The sequence below is a fragment of the Ostrinia furnacalis genome, unplaced genomic scaffold (genome assembly GCF_004193835.3).
Source record: "Ostrinia furnacalis isolate ACB-3 unplaced genomic scaffold, ASM419383v2 OfSCF4239, whole genome shotgun sequence".
Classification (NCBI taxonomy): Eukaryota; Metazoa; Arthropoda; class Insecta; order Lepidoptera; family Crambidae; genus Ostrinia; species Ostrinia furnacalis.
The window spans coordinates 232,036-249,840 of record NW_021134478.1 but is presented as its reverse complement, the minus strand read 5'-3'; the positions used below and the strand labels follow the sequence as shown (position 1 = coordinate 249,840).

At 41.9% G+C, this 17,805-nt stretch overlaps 2 protein-coding genes across 2 annotated transcripts in view; one reads left to right on the top strand and one right to left on the bottom strand.

Annotated features, from left to right (window-relative positions):
• Nucleotides 1–2,382: 2,382 nt before the first annotated feature.
• Nucleotides 2,383–3,186, bottom strand: LOC114359121 (NADH dehydrogenase (ubiquinone) MWFE subunit). The gene is made up of 3 exons (XM_028313377.1): nt 2,999–3,186; nt 2,643–2,729; nt 2,383–2,487 (listed from the first exon to the last, which is right to left on the bottom strand). The coding sequence occupies exons 1-3, from the start codon at nt 3,095–3,097 to the stop codon at nt 2,461–2,463; spliced, it is 213 nt and encodes a 70-aa protein (XP_028169178.1). The 5' UTR covers nt 3,098–3,186; the 3' UTR covers nt 2,383–2,460.
• Nucleotides 3,133–17,805, top strand: part of TppII (Tripeptidyl-peptidase II) — a 31,900-nt gene continuing 17,227 nt past the window's right edge. Inside the window, exons 1-11 of the mRNA XM_028313405.1 lie at nt 3,133–3,219; nt 5,792–5,982; nt 6,066–6,197; nt 7,105–7,291; nt 7,609–7,759; nt 9,259–9,422; nt 10,808–11,051; nt 12,556–12,686; nt 16,227–16,389; nt 16,787–16,857; nt 17,315–17,454. Coding sequence (XP_028169206.1) covers nt 3,147–3,219; nt 5,792–5,982; nt 6,066–6,197; nt 7,105–7,291; nt 7,609–7,759; nt 9,259–9,422; nt 10,808–11,051; nt 12,556–12,686; nt 16,227–16,389; nt 16,787–16,857; nt 17,315–17,454 — 1,647 coding nt within the window. The 5' untranslated portion in view covers nt 3,133–3,146. The remainder of the gene's footprint in view (nt 3,220–5,791; nt 5,983–6,065; nt 6,198–7,104; nt 7,292–7,608; nt 7,760–9,258; nt 9,423–10,807; nt 11,052–12,555; nt 12,687–16,226; nt 16,390–16,786; nt 16,858–17,314; nt 17,455–17,805) is intronic.

Sequence of the window (17,805 nt, the reverse complement as noted above, 5' to 3'; positions counted from 1 at the left end):
TTAAACACCGACTGAGCTCGACTCTTGACTACAAAAATGGGGGGCGCTAATAATATTTTATTCTCAAAGTGGGTAGTAGACTAAATAAGTTTGGGAACCGCTGTTTTAGATGGTTAAGGGGCTTTACTAGGGGAAAACGGCAATATTGGACCTCTTTTCTATTTCCCGTTACTTAAAGATATTTCGCACAGAAATTTGTCAAAATTCCACGTGGCCGCATTGAGTTATAATGTACTACGTAGTAATATTACTTGATTCAATGCGTGGCCGCGAAGCCGCGGGCGGATAGCTAGTTTTTTACAAAAGCTCAAGACGACCGTGTTTTACAATAAACGTTCCTAATAAAATCACAACGGACATCGCGGCATCGGTATTTACCTCTTCGATACAGTCAGGAGACTTTTAGATTTCAAGAAAACTTAAGCGCTCCTGCTCGCGACGCCGCCACCGCGTCGCCGCCGCGCCGCCGCCGCACCGTCGCCGCGCTAATATTTCTATTAACTTTCCGATAAAAATGTGAATGGCGCTTACGATGTTTAGTTTCGAGCTCGTTGATAGACACCCTTATTTTCCTGTGTACCCTTGGCTGTTCCCTTGATGGTACAGTGGAAAATAAATTTTAACCGCTGTACCCTTGACCGTAAAGATGGGTTCATGGTTACACGAGTTAGAGTAGGCGCACACCGTTGATTTTTCGTCGGCCGATAGTTTAGTTGGGCTGTTGATCAGTATGGGCATGTATGGGAGTGCGCACACTACGCCGATTCGATTTGGCCGATTCATCATACAATTTGAAATCGGGCACAACTATCGGCCAACTAAAAATCAACGGTGTGCGCCTACTCTTCTGGATGACGAAGAATGACACGCTCGTTTTCATACTTTTCATTCTATTTAGGTATTTGACATGCGGTATCTATTATTTAAATCTATGTGCGGAAACGTCACGAAATCTGAATCTTCATTGACCGCCGAACCCCCTATATAGGCCAGTAGAATTAAACACAAAAATTGATTAAATCGGAAATAATTCCTACAAAAGATTTTTTTGCTTTAATGGCTTCATTGGTTGCCTATTAAGACTCTCCTAAGTTTTCGACTTCGACGGAGTTGTGCTTAAGTGGTGGGGGCCCCCGAAAGAGGCGTTTTTTCGGTTTTCCGGTTATACCGCGTAAAGGACTTACCCTATCGAAAAGTGGTCTTCATGACGGTTGAAGGGCACTTAATCCTGCATTGAATAAAACCAAATTCAAATGTTTTGGACAAACCGTTCCCGCGCTAAAATTCGGAAAAGTAGAAAATTTACGTATAATTAATGACCCTCTCCACGTCCAATGGCTTGTTACCCACAGGCTTCCAAGTCTTGAAAAGGGCCACCTCAACCAGTGTAATCCTATCAAGGCTTACGAGCTTGATGCGCCTATCCTTGTGCGTCCCAGCCGTTCCTTAACTGCGGTTGGTGCAACTCTTCCTTGCACTCTCCTGAACGACCCTCTGTGGCTGTCCCTCTTCCTTGCAGCCTCCTGCACGACTACGTTGCCTAGCCGTATGCCTGGTCCAAGGTTCGACGCCATAAAATCAACTTCGCACGCGTGAAAATAGTTTAAATACTTTTTTCCGTGCTTGCAACATTTTTCTTTACTGCTTCGGCTCTATTAGTCGTAGAGTGATTGTATATATCCTATAGCCTTCCTCAATATCAAATCGTAGTGAGGCGGGTCGTTACATTCCCTCTAATATGGTCGAGTGAAGCGATGGCTGGTTCACTCGTCATGTCTGTGAACAGGCGCTGCTTTCGGGGACTGGTCAATCCAAGTTATTCAAATTTATGTATGCGAGTCATTTCTACTAGTATCTTAATATGTNCGTACACCATACCAATAGGTATTTAAAAAATCATGTTAAATGGTGTTCAAAAACTAAAGGTAGAGTCAACCGATTTGCTAGTAGTGAGTATTGACTTTCGAAACAAAACTAATTGTTTAATATTATTCAGTTCGTAAAAAAATATTGGAATAGGTACTTAGTTAATACATAAATGAATTCAATTTTGTATTACAAAAAAATATTTTTTTTTAACCTTGAATTTTTTTATATGTATGCTGGTTGGTACCTCAGTGTACAGTGTATCGACCCCAACCCCTTTGCTTTGGACCACTATTTAAGGAAATACAACAATATCCATTCTTATCATTGTCTGTCACAGAAAAACTATCGCGCGCGTCCCTTTTTAAAAAAACTGGGATAAAAACTATCCTATGTCCTTTCCCGGGACTCAAACTATCACTATGCCAAATTTCATCAAAATCGGTTCAGTGGTGGTTCACATTTATAATACTAGTATAGATAAAATATTTTTTTTACTAACAGAAATAAAATATGTTTTAATTAACTTAAATACAATTTATTTTACAATAAAAGTTCTATTGATTAATGAAGCTACAGCAATGTTGAATCCATTTATTTATCGGGGATTGCCTCTAGTCCCTGCAACAAAATAAAAAACAGATTTAAAGATAAAATTAAGTTTAATAGCGAACTTATGTAGGTAGGTACATACCTAGCCAGGATTTATATTGTCATTATTTATTTTAATAATAAAAGTTCTTGGTATGTTTAACTAATAATAAATTAAAACTCACATTGACTTTGTAAGGGTTCCCAGTGAGCCTCAAGTCACGCTGGTATGTGATGCGGTCCCATCGCTGGAGGAGTGTGCGTCTGTAATGCTGTAGAAAAAGATCTATTGTAAGTAATGTAATTAAAAATTGTTCAGTATTTGCTTATTTCTTTCACTGTTCGATTACATACTGGTTTATCATCCTATTGTAAAGATTTAAATACTGCAAAATAAAGTACCTATTGGTTGATTAACGAAGGCGCAGTCGTTTTTTTATCTATGGTAGAAGAAACTAAATAAAAATATAATTCCTGCTCTGTGAAAATCTCTCCAGTGAAGTTGTTACCTAATCGGTAGGTTATTATTTTTGTCACTTACATTGCCCAGTGTCAAGTTGTGAATGTGATAAAGACCCCATCCAGGCAGGCCTAAAGCCGCTGTTATTATGAAGAAACTCGGCAGAATTTCGTACCACATATTTACAAAAATTCGAACAGTGAACTCTGCAAACACTTTGTTTTACAGAATGACAGTTTCATGCACATTGCCAGTAAAGAATATCAATTCGTACCAACAGTGTGACCCATCTGAGTGCCAAGGTAGGAATTATTTAATTATTGTGGAATATGGAGGTAGTTATGATTTTTTTTGGTTTCTTTACGAATGAGGATCATTTCGATTTTTAGCTGTGAATGCAGATTTATAGGGCTAAGAAATCCTTAATACACAGTGCAAAAATTTTTGTTCTACGACAAAAATTGACGAAGTTATGGCCAAATTACTAAAAAAGTTCACTGACCGCCCGGCGCGGGGACGATGACGTCATTATATCCGATCCGAACGCTGCCGGCGTACTGCGTGGATAGAAAATATTTTTTTCTAACCAAATTATCAGTTTTAGAGAAAAACTTGTAATGACATTTATATATCAGAATAAAGTAAGCTATCGATAGGTAATTTTAAAAAATGGAAATTGTGAAAAATAACGCAAAAAATCCATACGCTCATACGATTCGATGGCACGCAGAGACGCGATTGGGGTCTCCGCGGTGGTATATTTGGCGATTTATTCAAATAAAGTGTACATAAGTGTTGTTAGAGTCATATCTTCTTCCAAGTAAAATATAAAAATGTATAAGTATTAATTTATTTACTTCTAACAATAAGGTATAAATTCTAACAATATGACATTGCTATGAAAATCATTTCGATGTACACTTAAAAGTTAATACCTACCTGTTATTTAGTTTTTCTGAGTTAAACCTATGCACCTACCTATCTATTCGCCGTTCCCATGGGCGGGCCAGCTGCTGCAGGAAGGACAGCCGCTCCGTGCTGGAAATCTATTTAATGTTCAATACAAACAATCATTAAGTTACACTCACCCCAACCGCGTCTCCGCATTGCATCGAATCCTATGAAAATGTGGTTTTTGGACATAGCAATACTTATTTTTCACAATTTTTATTTTTAAAAATTACTGGTCGATAGGTTACTTTATTTTGAAGAATAAATGTTATTAAAAGTTTTTTTCTAAAACTGATAGTTTAGCCGGAAAAAAATATTTTCCATCCCATTAGTACGCCGGCTGCGCTCGATTCGGATATAATGACGTCACGCGGCCTTGCGTACGTTGACTTTTAGCGGCAAAAACGGCCTATGTTTATTACTTAATATCTTCATAAGTAATGGTCCGATTTGGATAATTCAAAAAGATATATCTTTCTTATGTCTTAAAGATTAACGTAGATACTAGTTTTATTGAATTTTCTACAACAGTACTGATCCTCATTGGCAAGTTAATTGACTGTGAAGCAGAAGGTCCCAGCCGCAGTCACCTCGCCAGGTAGCTTACCGTCTTTCGTAATCCAACCGAAACTCTTTAAAACTTAAATCTGAGTTTATATCAATCTTACATTTCCTAAAATCAGTTGATGGATCCACCATAGTCCATAGCCGGGTAATGCAAGACTTCCAGTAATAATTACAATGGAAGGTAATATCTCGAACCACATTTTCTGCGCAACAAATTGGAGGTAATCTATTTCAATAAATTCTAATATTTTATTATTTTGTCTAATGGCTTCAATGGTGCGTATTTTTCAAATATTTTGGATAGATGTCTCACCGATTCTGATTTCAATCATTTGTCATTAGTTTGAGATTTCAAATGACATGGTTCGTTTATAGTCTAATAAAGACTTCTTGATTTACTGGCCTTTACTTTTTGTTAACATCATCATCATCACTTCAGCCATAACTAGCATAGGAAGGAAGTCCACTGCTGAACATAGGCTTACTCCAATGATTTCCACAAAGGCCGGTTGGTAGCGGCCTGCATCCAGCGCCTTCCTGGCTCCTGCTAACTTTATGAGGTCGTCGATCCACCAAGTGGGTGGACATACTACGCTGCGCTTTCCAGTACGTGGCTTCCACTCTCTTCCACTAAAGAACTTTGCTGCCCATCGGGCGTCAGTTATGCTCGGTGTTTCTTTACGGGATCGAATCAGCCCCCCAAGACAAAATGCACTTTTTGATCGAATCGAAAATCGAATCCGTCAAAACTCCATCCAAAAGACGACATTGTTTTCGACCACTTTTCGACTGGTTTATAATGTGCAAACGAAAGTCGGTGACATAGCCCAACGGATTAATAGCAAGCTGTGGGTCTAGAAAAGTGCACAATAAATTGCAAACCAGTCGAAAAGTTGTCGAAATTAGGTCGAAAGGCCTTTTTTTGTATGGAGTTTTGACGGATTCGATTTTCGATTCGATCAAAAAGTGCATTTTGTCTAGGGGGGCTGAAGTGGCAATGGTGGATAGGCATCTAGACACTGTTCGTGCGGAAATAGTACAGGCAAGCCTGAAATACCAGGAGGAACTAGAAAGAAACTCATGCTCATGCAAATGAACTCGCACAGGCCTTAGATAGAGAAGGTGGACAGTACAATCGACTAAAAAGACAAACAAGGCATTCCCAGTGTCGCCCAAAGATACTACATAACTAAAATTGTTAGTTAATGTATTGAATTCATTCTTTGGCACTTGTATTGTGTATTTTGGACATTAAAATAATTACGCAAAACAAAAAGACTAGTTTTATATAGTTGTTTTTTTTTAAATAATCACATCTCCAAAACCTACCATGTTTAGTTTATTATTTCATTACAGCAACACTAAATATCGAATCATCAAAAATGGCAGACGGCCCGATCGACTGTGATTTCCCCGTTTGGGGATTATTGCCGAAAAAAGAAACAGGAGTTGTCTCATTTTTAAATAAAAACCCAACTTATGATGGAAGGGACACCATTATCGCTATTTTGGACTCTGGTGTGGACCCAGCGGCATCTGGACTCAAGGTAAAAAATGTGTCTTGTCACGATTATTTAGTTGATTTTTTTGTTAGTTTATTCGAAATTAATGGTTATATTTATTGTTTTAGGTCACGCCCAGCGGGGAGACGAAGGTGATTGAGCGTTTTGACTGCAGTGGATGCGGAGATGTGGATACCAGTACGGTTATTAAAAAAGTTGTTGACGGCTGCATCACCGGCGTTACCGGCCGTAAACTGAAGGTATATCATTAAATTCTCGACTTTCCCACTTTTGAATTGGCTAGATAATATTATAATCCGACTCGCACGTAAGATTTCGCGTTATTCTTCATAGTTTCCTTGTCAGCTACTGAGACCAATAGGGTCATTGACTCTTGAACTGTCATGTGGTACAGCTGTTTTGTGTCATCAGCAGTCTTACATAAATTAAATAGGTATCTACCTAAAGGTCTAAACTGGATGATTATAGTAATGTGCTGGATCTTATTTAGGACCAGTCCCAGTGCAGACAAAAAATAGTATGTAATATTTGTAAATTTTTTGAAATATTTTAGCTGTAACAGTGTCTTACCTGCAGATGTGCTGAGCTGCTTATAATTGCATTTACTTAATATTTGATTGCTATCAATCATGTACCTAGTTTAAATCTGGGTTACATACACATTTTGATAGTATTAGCAATCCCTGTTGCTATACAATAGTATTAATACATGGATTATTACATAATTTCTGTGTAAAAACTAGTGACTCAACTTTATTGAATGTTATAACACAAATACATTGGAGTACAAGTACATGTTATCAGGGGAACCATTTTGGTGGCAATTTAACTGAGTACATTCTGTCATTTAACAGTTTTTTTAAGAATATGCAATCAGCCCAGTTTAATCAGATTTGATGTTGTTTCTTCGACTTTTGGGAGATTAAACATAATAAACGGATTTGATTTATTTTGTAATGATAGTGGTTAAATTTTATCAAAAGTTAAGTGGTTTACTTTTTACACTTAGTATATTTTTTTGGAGTCCTTTTAAATCGTTTGTTCCTGTTGAGTCACACCATTTTGTGTAACACTGTTACCCATTAGGTAAAAAAAATACCGATTAGTAACATTGTTTTTGCATTTGTTATCAATTTTGCCTATCAGATACCTGAATCATGGAAGAATCCAACTGGCACATGGCGAGTAGGCATACTGTACCCGTTCAGCTTATACCCGACGAAGCTGCGGGAGCGTGTGCAGGAACACCGCAAGGAGCACCTTTGGGACGTGGGCCATAAGCCTGCATTTGCAGAAGCCAACAAAAACTTGCAGGAATTTGAGGCTGAATTAAGTGAGTAAAAAAGAAGCACAGCTAAGTGTAACCCTATTTTAAACCTTATTGCTTTGCGAAAGTTTTGAAGATATTGAAAAGGTAATATTTCTTTGCTTTTTGTTAGTAAAGGTTGTTAATAGCTTAGTGAAAGATTTGAAGCAGGCCTATGTCAAAAAGAACACAAATTGGAATATACTGTAAACAATGTCCATACACTCCAGAAATTCGGAATAATTAACTGTACAAAGATAGGTAGTCTTTCAACCAACATGTAATGTCACTTTTCAATAAATTATTAAAGTACTAACATTGATATTCGCTATGTTTGTTATTAGCGCCGAAAGGCACGAACCTGAGCCAGGAAGACAAGCTGCTGAAGGAAGAATTGGAGGCGCGCGTGGAAGTGCTTCAGAATGCAGAGAAAAAGTACAATGACCTCGGACCTACTTATGACTGTGTACTGTTCCATGATGGCACAGTGTGGAGGTATGTGGTATTTGTAACTTGACAAATTGCTATTCTCTTGTTCTCACTGTAATGTAAAAAAGCGGCTACGATTCTGTTGCAAAATAACACCTAATACAAGAGGATTTAAAGAATATGATTTGTAGAATAAACTTCTGCTGTCTTATGTCTTTCCCAGTGTCTCAAACTACCTCCACACCAAGTTTCGTGTATGTATTTGTAAAGCAGGGTACTCATCTAGCCGTGTAGCATGTAATGTATCAGATACTGTATCAAGTGAGTACATAGGCACCGCAGCGAGCTGCTCGCGCGTGGTTCGCAGGGAGATCGCAGCGACCCGCCGAGTGGCGGTATCACTGCGAGCACAAAGGCGACTCGCTTTAGGATCCGGGAGCTCGCAGCTAGATACGCGATAACCGTAGACGAGCCGTACTCACTTGAAGGTTGGACACGTTACATGGTACGATACGTGCTACATGGCAGATGAGTACCCTGCCTAAGGTCAGCAGAGTTAGACTCTACGTTAAAACTTATGTCGCATACGCCCGCCTGTTACTTGCACCACTATACTCGGCGCAAATACTCATGGCAGGCGTGTTATAATAACACTCACACTGGTTATGAGTGAAGTCACACAGAGGCAGGCGTAGCGTTGTTTATAATACGTAATAATTAATAACATAGGCTCAAAAACTGAACTCCGAAAAACGTTACTTCGAAACTACTGAATATCGAATGTCCTTTGTCTGAGTAGTGTAGTGTCGAAGTAAAGTCATATCGATATTCAGTAGTGTCGGAGTAACGTAATGTCGAAGTAACGTTTCTCGGAGTTTACTTAGGTAGCCAGTAACATATTGGTGAGTATACATCTCTGCTTCAAAAACTACTTATGACCATCCCTGCCAGGAGTCTTTGCGTCGAGTATGCAGCTGTCGTTCGCGTGTCGACCGCTTTCCGCCGCGCGTGTTGCACGCTGTCGCGACACTACTGTGTTACTATTTTTCGATACAGACACGCGTGCGTGTGCCCGCACGGGTTTTAGCATAGGCCCTTACATTTCGTTCGTTTCAGCCAAATGACGTCCACTGCTGGACAACGGCCTCCCCCAAGGCTTTCCATAATGAACGGTCCTGCGCTGCCCGCATCCAGGCTCTTCCCGCGACCTTTACCAGATCGTCGGTCCACCTAGTAGGAGGCCTGCCCACGCTACGTCTACCAGCCCGTGGTCGCCACTTTCCTGCCCCAACGGCCATCGTCTCTACGAGTTATGTGCCCCGCCCACTGCCACTTGATTTTAGCAATTCTGTAAGCTATGTCGGTTACTTTGGTTCTCCTGCGGATCTCCTCATTTCTGATTCGATCACGCAGGGAAACTCCGATCATAGCCCGCTCCATCGCTCTTTGGGTGACCTTGAGCCTTCTTATGAGGCCCATAGTAAGCGACCACGTCTCAGATCCGTATAGCAACACACGTAGGCCCTTACATTTACATTTATAATATTAGTATATTTCGTCTGCAGAGCATGCATCGACACATCAGAGAGCGGCGAGCTGTCCTCAGGCCCGCTGCTGGGCGAGTACTCGGCGACCCACGAGCACGCGCAACTCACGCCGCTCGACGAGATGACGGTCTCCGTCAACGTGCACGACGCGGGCGCCACGCTCGAAGTGGTCGGCATGTGCTGTGAGTAGTACCAGGCCTGTTCATCTCCGCGAGTTTACATCGAAAGCAAAACACGCACGATGGTCCACCTATAACAGGATACTATTCGACAAGGCCTCACATACGAGCGAACATTGACTCACGCACACGTATTCTTGTGTATGATGGAAGAAAATAAAGAAAATGGTGTACTAATACTGTGCAGTATTTAACTGCCTAAATAATAATAAAAACACAGAATGTACTTTTTTAAGATGCCTCAAGACACTGAGAGGTAAATAAGTAGTTAATATTATTCATGATAATTCATGCTAAATCATGTATTTCCTCCGCCATTTTCCGCAGTTTGGCACCTCACGTCACATCAATTTACCGAAGTCAGCCCTATAGCTTCAGCGCAGTGCCGATCACTGACGTTTGTCAACAAAATGGTGCTTGACTCTTGAGACAGGCTAAATTACACCATATTGTTAATGACATTGAGCATACATTTTTTTAAATACCTTCGCGAAGTAAAACTTCTGTACGTAGTACTTATTATTATTCTGTGGTAGTACATACATCATCAGACATTTGAGAATAATTACAACGTGTATAATATTCGTGAAGATATAATAATTGTCGATATCTACACTACACCACCCGCAAGGTGGACCGACGACCTGTGATAAAGGTAGCAGGAAGGCGCTGGATGCAGGCCGCTACCAACCGTGCGATGTGTAAGTCATTGGGGGAGGCCTATGTTCAGCAGTGAACGTCCTGTGGCTAAAATGATGATGATGATTCCGATTGTCTTCGACTGCTGGACGATTGTTCACCAAAATCAAATTCAAATCACATTTAGCTAATCTGCCGGGCCAAGATGCGCGCTCGGATAAATCTTATCGATGTTTTAGATGACAAATGCATGGGCTTATCGCGTAAAAAAAATTGCGCGATAAAAGCGCCGTGGCGCGCATCCTAGACCTACTGGTCGATTATTATATGTAGGACTAACACGCTATCCCGCATATTCTATGAATGTACAAGATAACTGGTGCTCTCTGAGGTGTATCAAGGAAACGGGTTTAGCGTTCGACAGTATATTGACAACTGTCCGCGATCGGGCGGTGCATCGCCCGCGCATACATAAGTATAAGTACATATGTATAGATTGCTATAGACTACAGATATTACACTTTCCAATGAGGGTTTTCGCGTATGAAAAATCCGCCAGATGGCAATACGTAGACGCGAGGTCCAAATGCTGCATGATTGGTTATTTTTGACATGACATTGACAGATATGTCAAAATCCACCAATCACGCAGCAGTCAGACCCCACATCCACGTCCCGCCATCTAATGGATCTTTCATACGCGAAAACCATTACTTAAAAACTCATGAAGTCATTGCCTATCTTTCCAGCAACCCACGGCACGCACGTGGCCGCGATAGCAGCCGGTTATTTCCCTGACAGTCCTGAGCTCAACGGAGTAGCGCCGGGAGCCAAGATCGTCTCACTAACCATTGGAGACAGTCGCCTGGGTTCAATGGAGACTGGCGCGGCGTTAGTACGAGCCTGTATCAAGGTCATGGAGCTGTCCAAGACCATGAAGATCGACGTCATCAACATGAGCTACGGCGAGCACGCGCACTGGGCTAACGCTGGGTGAGTTGATAAACTTAAGCCAATAAGACAAGTGGCAGCTATAGTTCCAAAATACTGGACTGTCCTATCGATGACATTGACAGCGGGGCGCCACCGTCAATACCGGATCGCTGGTTCCGATTTTTGCCATGTTGGAAACCATATATTTGAACGATGGTAGCGCCCCCCTGTCATTGAGTTTGGTGGGACAGTTCAGCTTGGGTCATCTATAAAAGGAAATTGGACCCTAACGACATGGCGCTAAGAGCCAAGATCGTCTCATTGACCATTGGAGACAGTCGCCTGGGTTCCATGGAAACTGGAGCGGCGTTAGTGAGACCCTGCACCCAGGCTCTTCCCGCGACCTTCACTAGATCGTCGGTCCACCTAGTAGGAGGCCTGCCCACGCTACGTCATCCAGCCCGTGGTCGCCACTCGAGAACTTTTCTGCCCCAACAGCCATCGTCTCTACGAGCTAAGAGTTGGTAGACTAATCTAATGAGACAAGTGGCTGATAAGGGCCTTCGCTAAAATTCACCCGTGCGTTGTTTAGTATTATCATAGAAACGCGTGAGTTTTAGCGGAGGCCCTAAAAGGAATTGGGAATACAACTGAGCTGTAGCGCCAGGTGTTTAGATAGTGTCGCTAACCATCGGCGAAACTACGAGAGACAAGTGGCAGCTAAAGCCTGGTTCAGACACGCGCGATAACCGAGCGGTTTTTGGGTGGTTCTCAATGGCGAGATACTGAGGCGGTTACCTTACGGTTACGGTTTGATGCAAATGTACGAGAAATGCCCAGCAACGCGCGGTAACAGCTGTGTCTGAACCAGGCCTAAAGGAAAGGGGAATTCCATGGATTAGTAAGCGCCAAGATAGTGTCCATTGAATAGTTCGAAATCTCAAACAATATCAAGACAAATATTCATTTTTGATCTGTCTGATAGTCTGGTGTTGAGCACGTAGAATTTTGTCCAATGACCCCAAGCTACCCATCCTTATCGCTCGCGCGTAATTATGTTGCTCGCACATTCACTGCGGGCCCGTCGCACAGTCGCGACAACAATATAATTACGCGAGAGCGATAAGGATGGGTAGCTTGGGGTCATTGGACAAAATTCTACGTGCTCACAGACCGGGCTTTAATAATAATAATAATGACCGCCATGTGGGATGTTGACTCGACGATCATTGTCCCGATAGTTGTCTCGGCAAACGGGCTAATAGCGAAGAGCTTCGACCAACATCTAAAGAAGCTTTCGCTAGATGGTTGGCTCAAGGGTCAGATTCAAAAGGCGGTGATCCTCAGCACGGCACGCATTGTCCGGAGGTTCCTCAGCCTGTGACCCTGACCACCGGTAGCTTGGGCCCTGCTCCGCTGCCAGCGGGTTAACTATTTTTAAGATTTTTGTTTTTTAATGTATTTTTATTTTTTGATAATTACATTGTAAAAAGAAAAAAATAAAAATAAGAAAGAAAAATTAATAAAGAAGATAATAATAATAATGAATTTTTCTTGTTCGCAGCCGAGTAGGCGACATAATTTGCTCGGTGGTGAACCGGTACGGCGTGTCGTGGGTGGTCTCCGCCGGCAACCACGGGCCGGCGCTATGCACCGTCGGCGCGCCGCCTGACATCGCTCAACCCATTCTCATTGGTAAGTCAGTAAAAGTATTGGTTCCCAAACTTATTTCAGACGCGCCCCCTTTCGATCATACAAAAACATCGTTTATTTATTGGTATATTGAGGAATATTGCGAATGCCCCGTGGTTCACGAGGAATGATGAAATACACGAGTACTTGAACATTGAAACCGTGGCCACAGAAATAGAGCGATACAAGAAACTGCACATCGAACGTCTTACTCATCACCCCAATCCACTCGCCTATGGATTACTGGAGAATGACAACGTGGTTAAAAGGCTAAAAAGAAACCACGTAATTTAAGAAGACAGCTTAGGCATAGGCCAGCTGCTCCTTAACAATAAAATGACACTCAACATATCTGATTATAGTCTGGCGACTGAATGCAAAAATCATTATCACAAAAAAAATATTGGTCGTATCGAGCAGTCTAGAATGTATTCTCTCAGCGGTCGCAGGTTTTTTATACTTAAGTACACAGATAGCTCGCGCCCGCCACTTTTTGAACCAATGGTCTAAAGCTTCAACCACACCAAATCGCCATCGCCGGCGGGATCATAAGCCAATGACAGGTCGCGCGACCCATGACAGTTCACGCGACCTGTCATTGGCCTATGATCGCGCCGGCGATGGCGATCTGCAGGCGTTGGTGTGGTTGAAGCTTAAGTCCAAGTAAAAATCTTAGCTGTAAAGTGGTAGCCATTTGTAGTTTTCTGAAAAGTCTGAAGATTGGTTAAATGCTTGAGGAAAGACAACATGCTGCGATGTTCTAAGCAGGTGAAGAGAGGTGATCGACTCACGATTTTTGTAGTTAACGTAAGAAAGTGATTCTGAAGATAGCGTCGTGTGTGAATGGAGCGTGAGTATGTGGTATCGTGAGCGCCGGCCGGCGTGACTTATCATACGAGTTAATGCACGTTTGTTTCGAGTTGTAAAGTGTCTTGATAAGAGGAGTACGGCTTTATCGTTTATGGATTCTTTTGTCTGCCTCATTATCATTATTATCATCATAATCTCAGCCAAGGACGTCCACTGCTGAACATAGGCCTCCCCCAATGCTTTTCATGTTGCCCGGTTGGTAGCGGCCTGCGTCCAGCGCCTTCCTGCTACCTTTATGATGTCGTCGGTCCACCTTGTGAGTGGACGTCCCACGCTGCGTTTTCCGGTACGCGGCCTCCACTCCAGAACCTTGCTGCCCCACCGGCCGTCAGTTCTGCGTACTATGTGCCCTGTCCTCAGATCATAGAAAGAGAATAGATATGAAGTCGCGCGTAACTACAACGAGAACCAGTGTCCCCACATTTCCCCCACCACAGCTCCCACACACACATTCAACTGTGTAAAAACAAAGCGACTGAGAGTCTACGACAACATGTGCAACCGGCTTAAAAGTGCTGTGATTGGCCAGAAGGCGTGCCTTATGGCCAATCAATGGCCGCGTGACGTGACGCACACTTTGAAAAAAGCAATTAGAGAGAAGAAAGATAATATGGAGTCGATAAGATATCGATACTTTAAATCCTGGGGGCAAGGCTCGAAATTGGTTAAAAAATTGCTTGTATGAAAACCTTTTTATTATTATATGTTATTATTATGTTCTTTAACGATTTTTGCATAAAGGAGTCAGTTCCATTTTGTATGGACGAAAACTCAGAATCAATTATTGGGACTAAATGAAGTTACCTTATATTAATTTACCCCAACCAAAGCTCAATGTCGTTATCGATGGAGTATAGAAGTTATAGACTGACAAAGTTTGTATGAAAAGTCATGGGTTAAGTAGGTACTTGCGATTTTTACCAGTATTTACAATATTGGTAATATATTATTATTTACTTTAATAATAATAACAGGATCACTGTAATTATTATTAACTACTATCGCGCATTAACTTTTTAATTATGGCGAAATTCGTACCGCCTATGTTTATCAAAAATAATGCCTATATTAGGCTTTCAACTAGCTCTTATAGTAATTACATAGTTGACAGTTACTAATCCCTTCTACTATTGTTATTGTTTTTGTAAAAACTTAAAAATCGCAAGCAACTCATGATTTTTTCATTCAAAATTAGAAAATAGAAAATAATAATTTACTTCTATTTATCGATAATAGGAAACCGTATTAGAACACGAGCCCTGCACTATGTTACGACCGGCACATGCGGCCGTACTGTGTATTTTCACGCGTCAGTGGATATCGGAAGAAATAAAATACATTGCGCAGTAGTTACGCATGACATAAAGTGGTTGCTAACTAAATCGTCAATGTACAACGTGTTTGAATTTTTATCACCACTAATTTCGATATCGCAGTAAATGTCACGGCACTGAATTCGTTCGTAAAAATGTTTAGTTTTTTTTATTTATAAGCAAAATACCAATGGATTTGCAATACTTACATGTGGTAAATGACTTCATTGTTCCTGTAGTTCTTCGTTTCACTTATGTTATTGCACGTTACGACGCATTATCCAACAATATCGGAGAACATTTCCTCAGTACGATTGAATCGCGACTAACCTGGCGTCGCGGGCGATGTTCGTTTCTGGGCATATCGCGGAGACATGCGCCACGCCCCCGTTTCACATCTATTCCCTTCTATGATCTGAGGCCCTGTCCATTGCCACTTCAGCATGTCGGGCTATGTCAACGACTTTAGTTCGTTTACGGATCTCCTCATTTCTGATTCGATCTCGTAAAGAAACACCGAGCATAGCTCTCTCCATAGCACACTGCAACTTTGAGCTTCTGTATTTGTTTGCCTAAAACCAGTTTATTTGTCTAAAACTAGTTGTTTTGTCGGCCGTTTGGTGTAGTGGTTCGAAACGGACTACTATTCCGGAGGTAGCGGGTTCGATTCCCGCACAGTACAAACATTTGTGTGCATGAACATATTTGTTTATACTGGACTGGGTGGTTTCTATGTATAATAAGTATGTATTTACAAAAAAAAAAGTATTTAAGTATGTTTATATCCGTTGTCTAGTACCCATAGTACAAGCTTTGCTTAGTTTGGGACTAGAAGCGCAGTGTAAAATGTCTAAGGATATTTATTTTCAACCGACTTCAAAAAAGGAGGAGGTTCTCAATTCGACCCGTATGTTTTTTTTCTATGTTTGTTACGCGATAACTCCGCCAATTATGAACCGATTTGAACAAATCTTTTTTCGGCGTATAGGTAATACCTCAAGGGTGGTCCCATTTAAATTTAATAATAGAAAAAACAACCCCCAAGGGTGGAAAATTGGGGATGAACTTTTTTATACGCAATATCTCCGCCGATTATGAACCAATTTGAACGATTATTTTTTTGTTGAATAGGTATTATCAAAAGGGTGGTTTCATGCGAATAAGAAAATATTTCACCCCCAAGGGAAAAACTTTAGGGGTGTACCCTTTTCTCTGCGAAATCTTCGCCGATTATGAACCGATTTAAACGATTCTTTTTTTGTTGCGTAAATAATCACAAGGGTGGTCCCATGTGAATTTGAAGTTGTTTTTTTTTTTTAAAGTTATATTATTATTATTTATGTTCCTAAAATTTTCACAGGTGTGGGAGCTTATGTGTCCCCTGAAATGATGTCAGCAGCGTATTCCATGCGGACGAAGCTAAACGGTGGAGCCTTCAGCTGGAGTTCGCGCGGGCCCGCGTGTGACGGCGCGCGCGGCGTTAGCGTCACCGCGCCCGGCGGCGCCGTCACCTCCGTTGCGAGGTAAGGAGTCATGCCTTCGGTGACGTCACACTCCAAACCTGCGGCGGCTGCGGCGCCGTAATTTGTAACTCGCGTCGACCGACGGCCGTCAGGGTTGACAGCAATCCGAATGTTAAAAAGACGCCATTCTTGTGGCGGAGTTTTGGATCGTCGCTGTGTAGGTTTGTTGTCGACACGACAAGAAAAAGAAGAAGAATAGACGCCCATAATAAACGATCCACAAAGCTCAAACCCCGCGCGGCACGTTTAAAATGGATCGTGTGCCTAAAAGCATCGCGCCATGGGAGTGCACTGAATCCAGCAGCAAGGAGAAGTAGCTAATTTTGTGCATTAAATTTTTAGGAAGGAATCGAATAACTTACGGAATAAAAATTGTATTTGTAAATTCTGTTTACAGGTTCACATTGAGAAATTCGCAACTTATGAATGGTACTTCAATGGCAGCACCACACGTCGCCGGTGTAGTAGGTAAGAGATATTTTAATATCGAATTCAATTTCTTTACCGACCCTGTGAGCACTTTCACATTTAGGTGATTTAGCAACGCGGCAAACGCGCGGCAGACGCGCTGCCGAAAATGTAATACTATGTGACAGCTGATGCATGCTTTCACATTATAAAAACGCCGCTGCCGCGCTTCAGTCGCGCTTCTAACGCCCTAATGCTCTAAAGCCTGGTCCGTGAGCACGTAGAATCCCGTATAATGACCCCAAGCTACCCATCCTTATCGCTCGCGCGTAATTATATTGCTGTCGCGACTGTGCGACGCGCGTCCGCAGTGAGTGTGCGAGCGCGACAGCAACATAATTACGTGTGAGCGACAAGGATGGGCAGCTTGGGGTCATTGGACGGGATTCTACGTGCTCAAGGACCAGGCTTTATATCTAAAGTTCCTAAAAATATTAATGATGTTTTTCTCTCCCAGCGGCCCTGATATCGGGTCTCAAGCAGAAGAGTCTGCCCTATTCGCCGTACTCAATCAAGCGGGCGCTGGAGAACGGCGCCAGCTACCTGGCGCACGTGGAACCCTGGGCGCAGGGTTGCGGCCTTGTTAATATTGAAAAGGTAACGCAGTTTGGGGAGGGTTATGTTCAGCATTGTATGTCCTATGGCTGAAATGATGTTGATGATACGAATGGCATATATTTTAATATTGTACCTACTCAACACTGTATTATTGTTATATGTAAAGTTATATGTCGTTGGTGTATCTTTTTCAATAAATAAATAAATAAATAAATGTGACTCAGCTGGTACGTAAACGCTCGGAGAGTTTAAGGCTAAGAACTGACGACGCGATTTTCACCCCCGCCCGCGGCGGTTGTGGAATTGCGGTTTTATTTCAAAACTCAGGGGACCGGTTATTTGCGACGTATGCGGCGCGAATGACCAGTTTGACACGATCGTTTTAGTTCT

What these genes read in the sequence shown, in the direction of transcription:
- LOC114359121 (XM_028313377.1), bottom strand. Translation starts at nt 3,097, where the DNA reads ATGTGGTACGAAATTCTGCCGAGTTTCTTCATAATAACAGCGGCTTTA. An exon ending in ACAACTTGACACTGGGCAAT is followed by an intron (nt 2,730 to 2,998) that starts GTAAGTGACAAA and finishes CTTTTTCTACAG; the next exon opens with CATTACAGACGCACACTCCT. An exon ending in GGAACCCTTACAAAGTCAAT is followed by an intron (nt 2,488 to 2,642) that starts GTGAGTTTTAAT and finishes ATTTTGTTGCAG; the next exon opens with GGACTAGAGGCAATCCCCGA.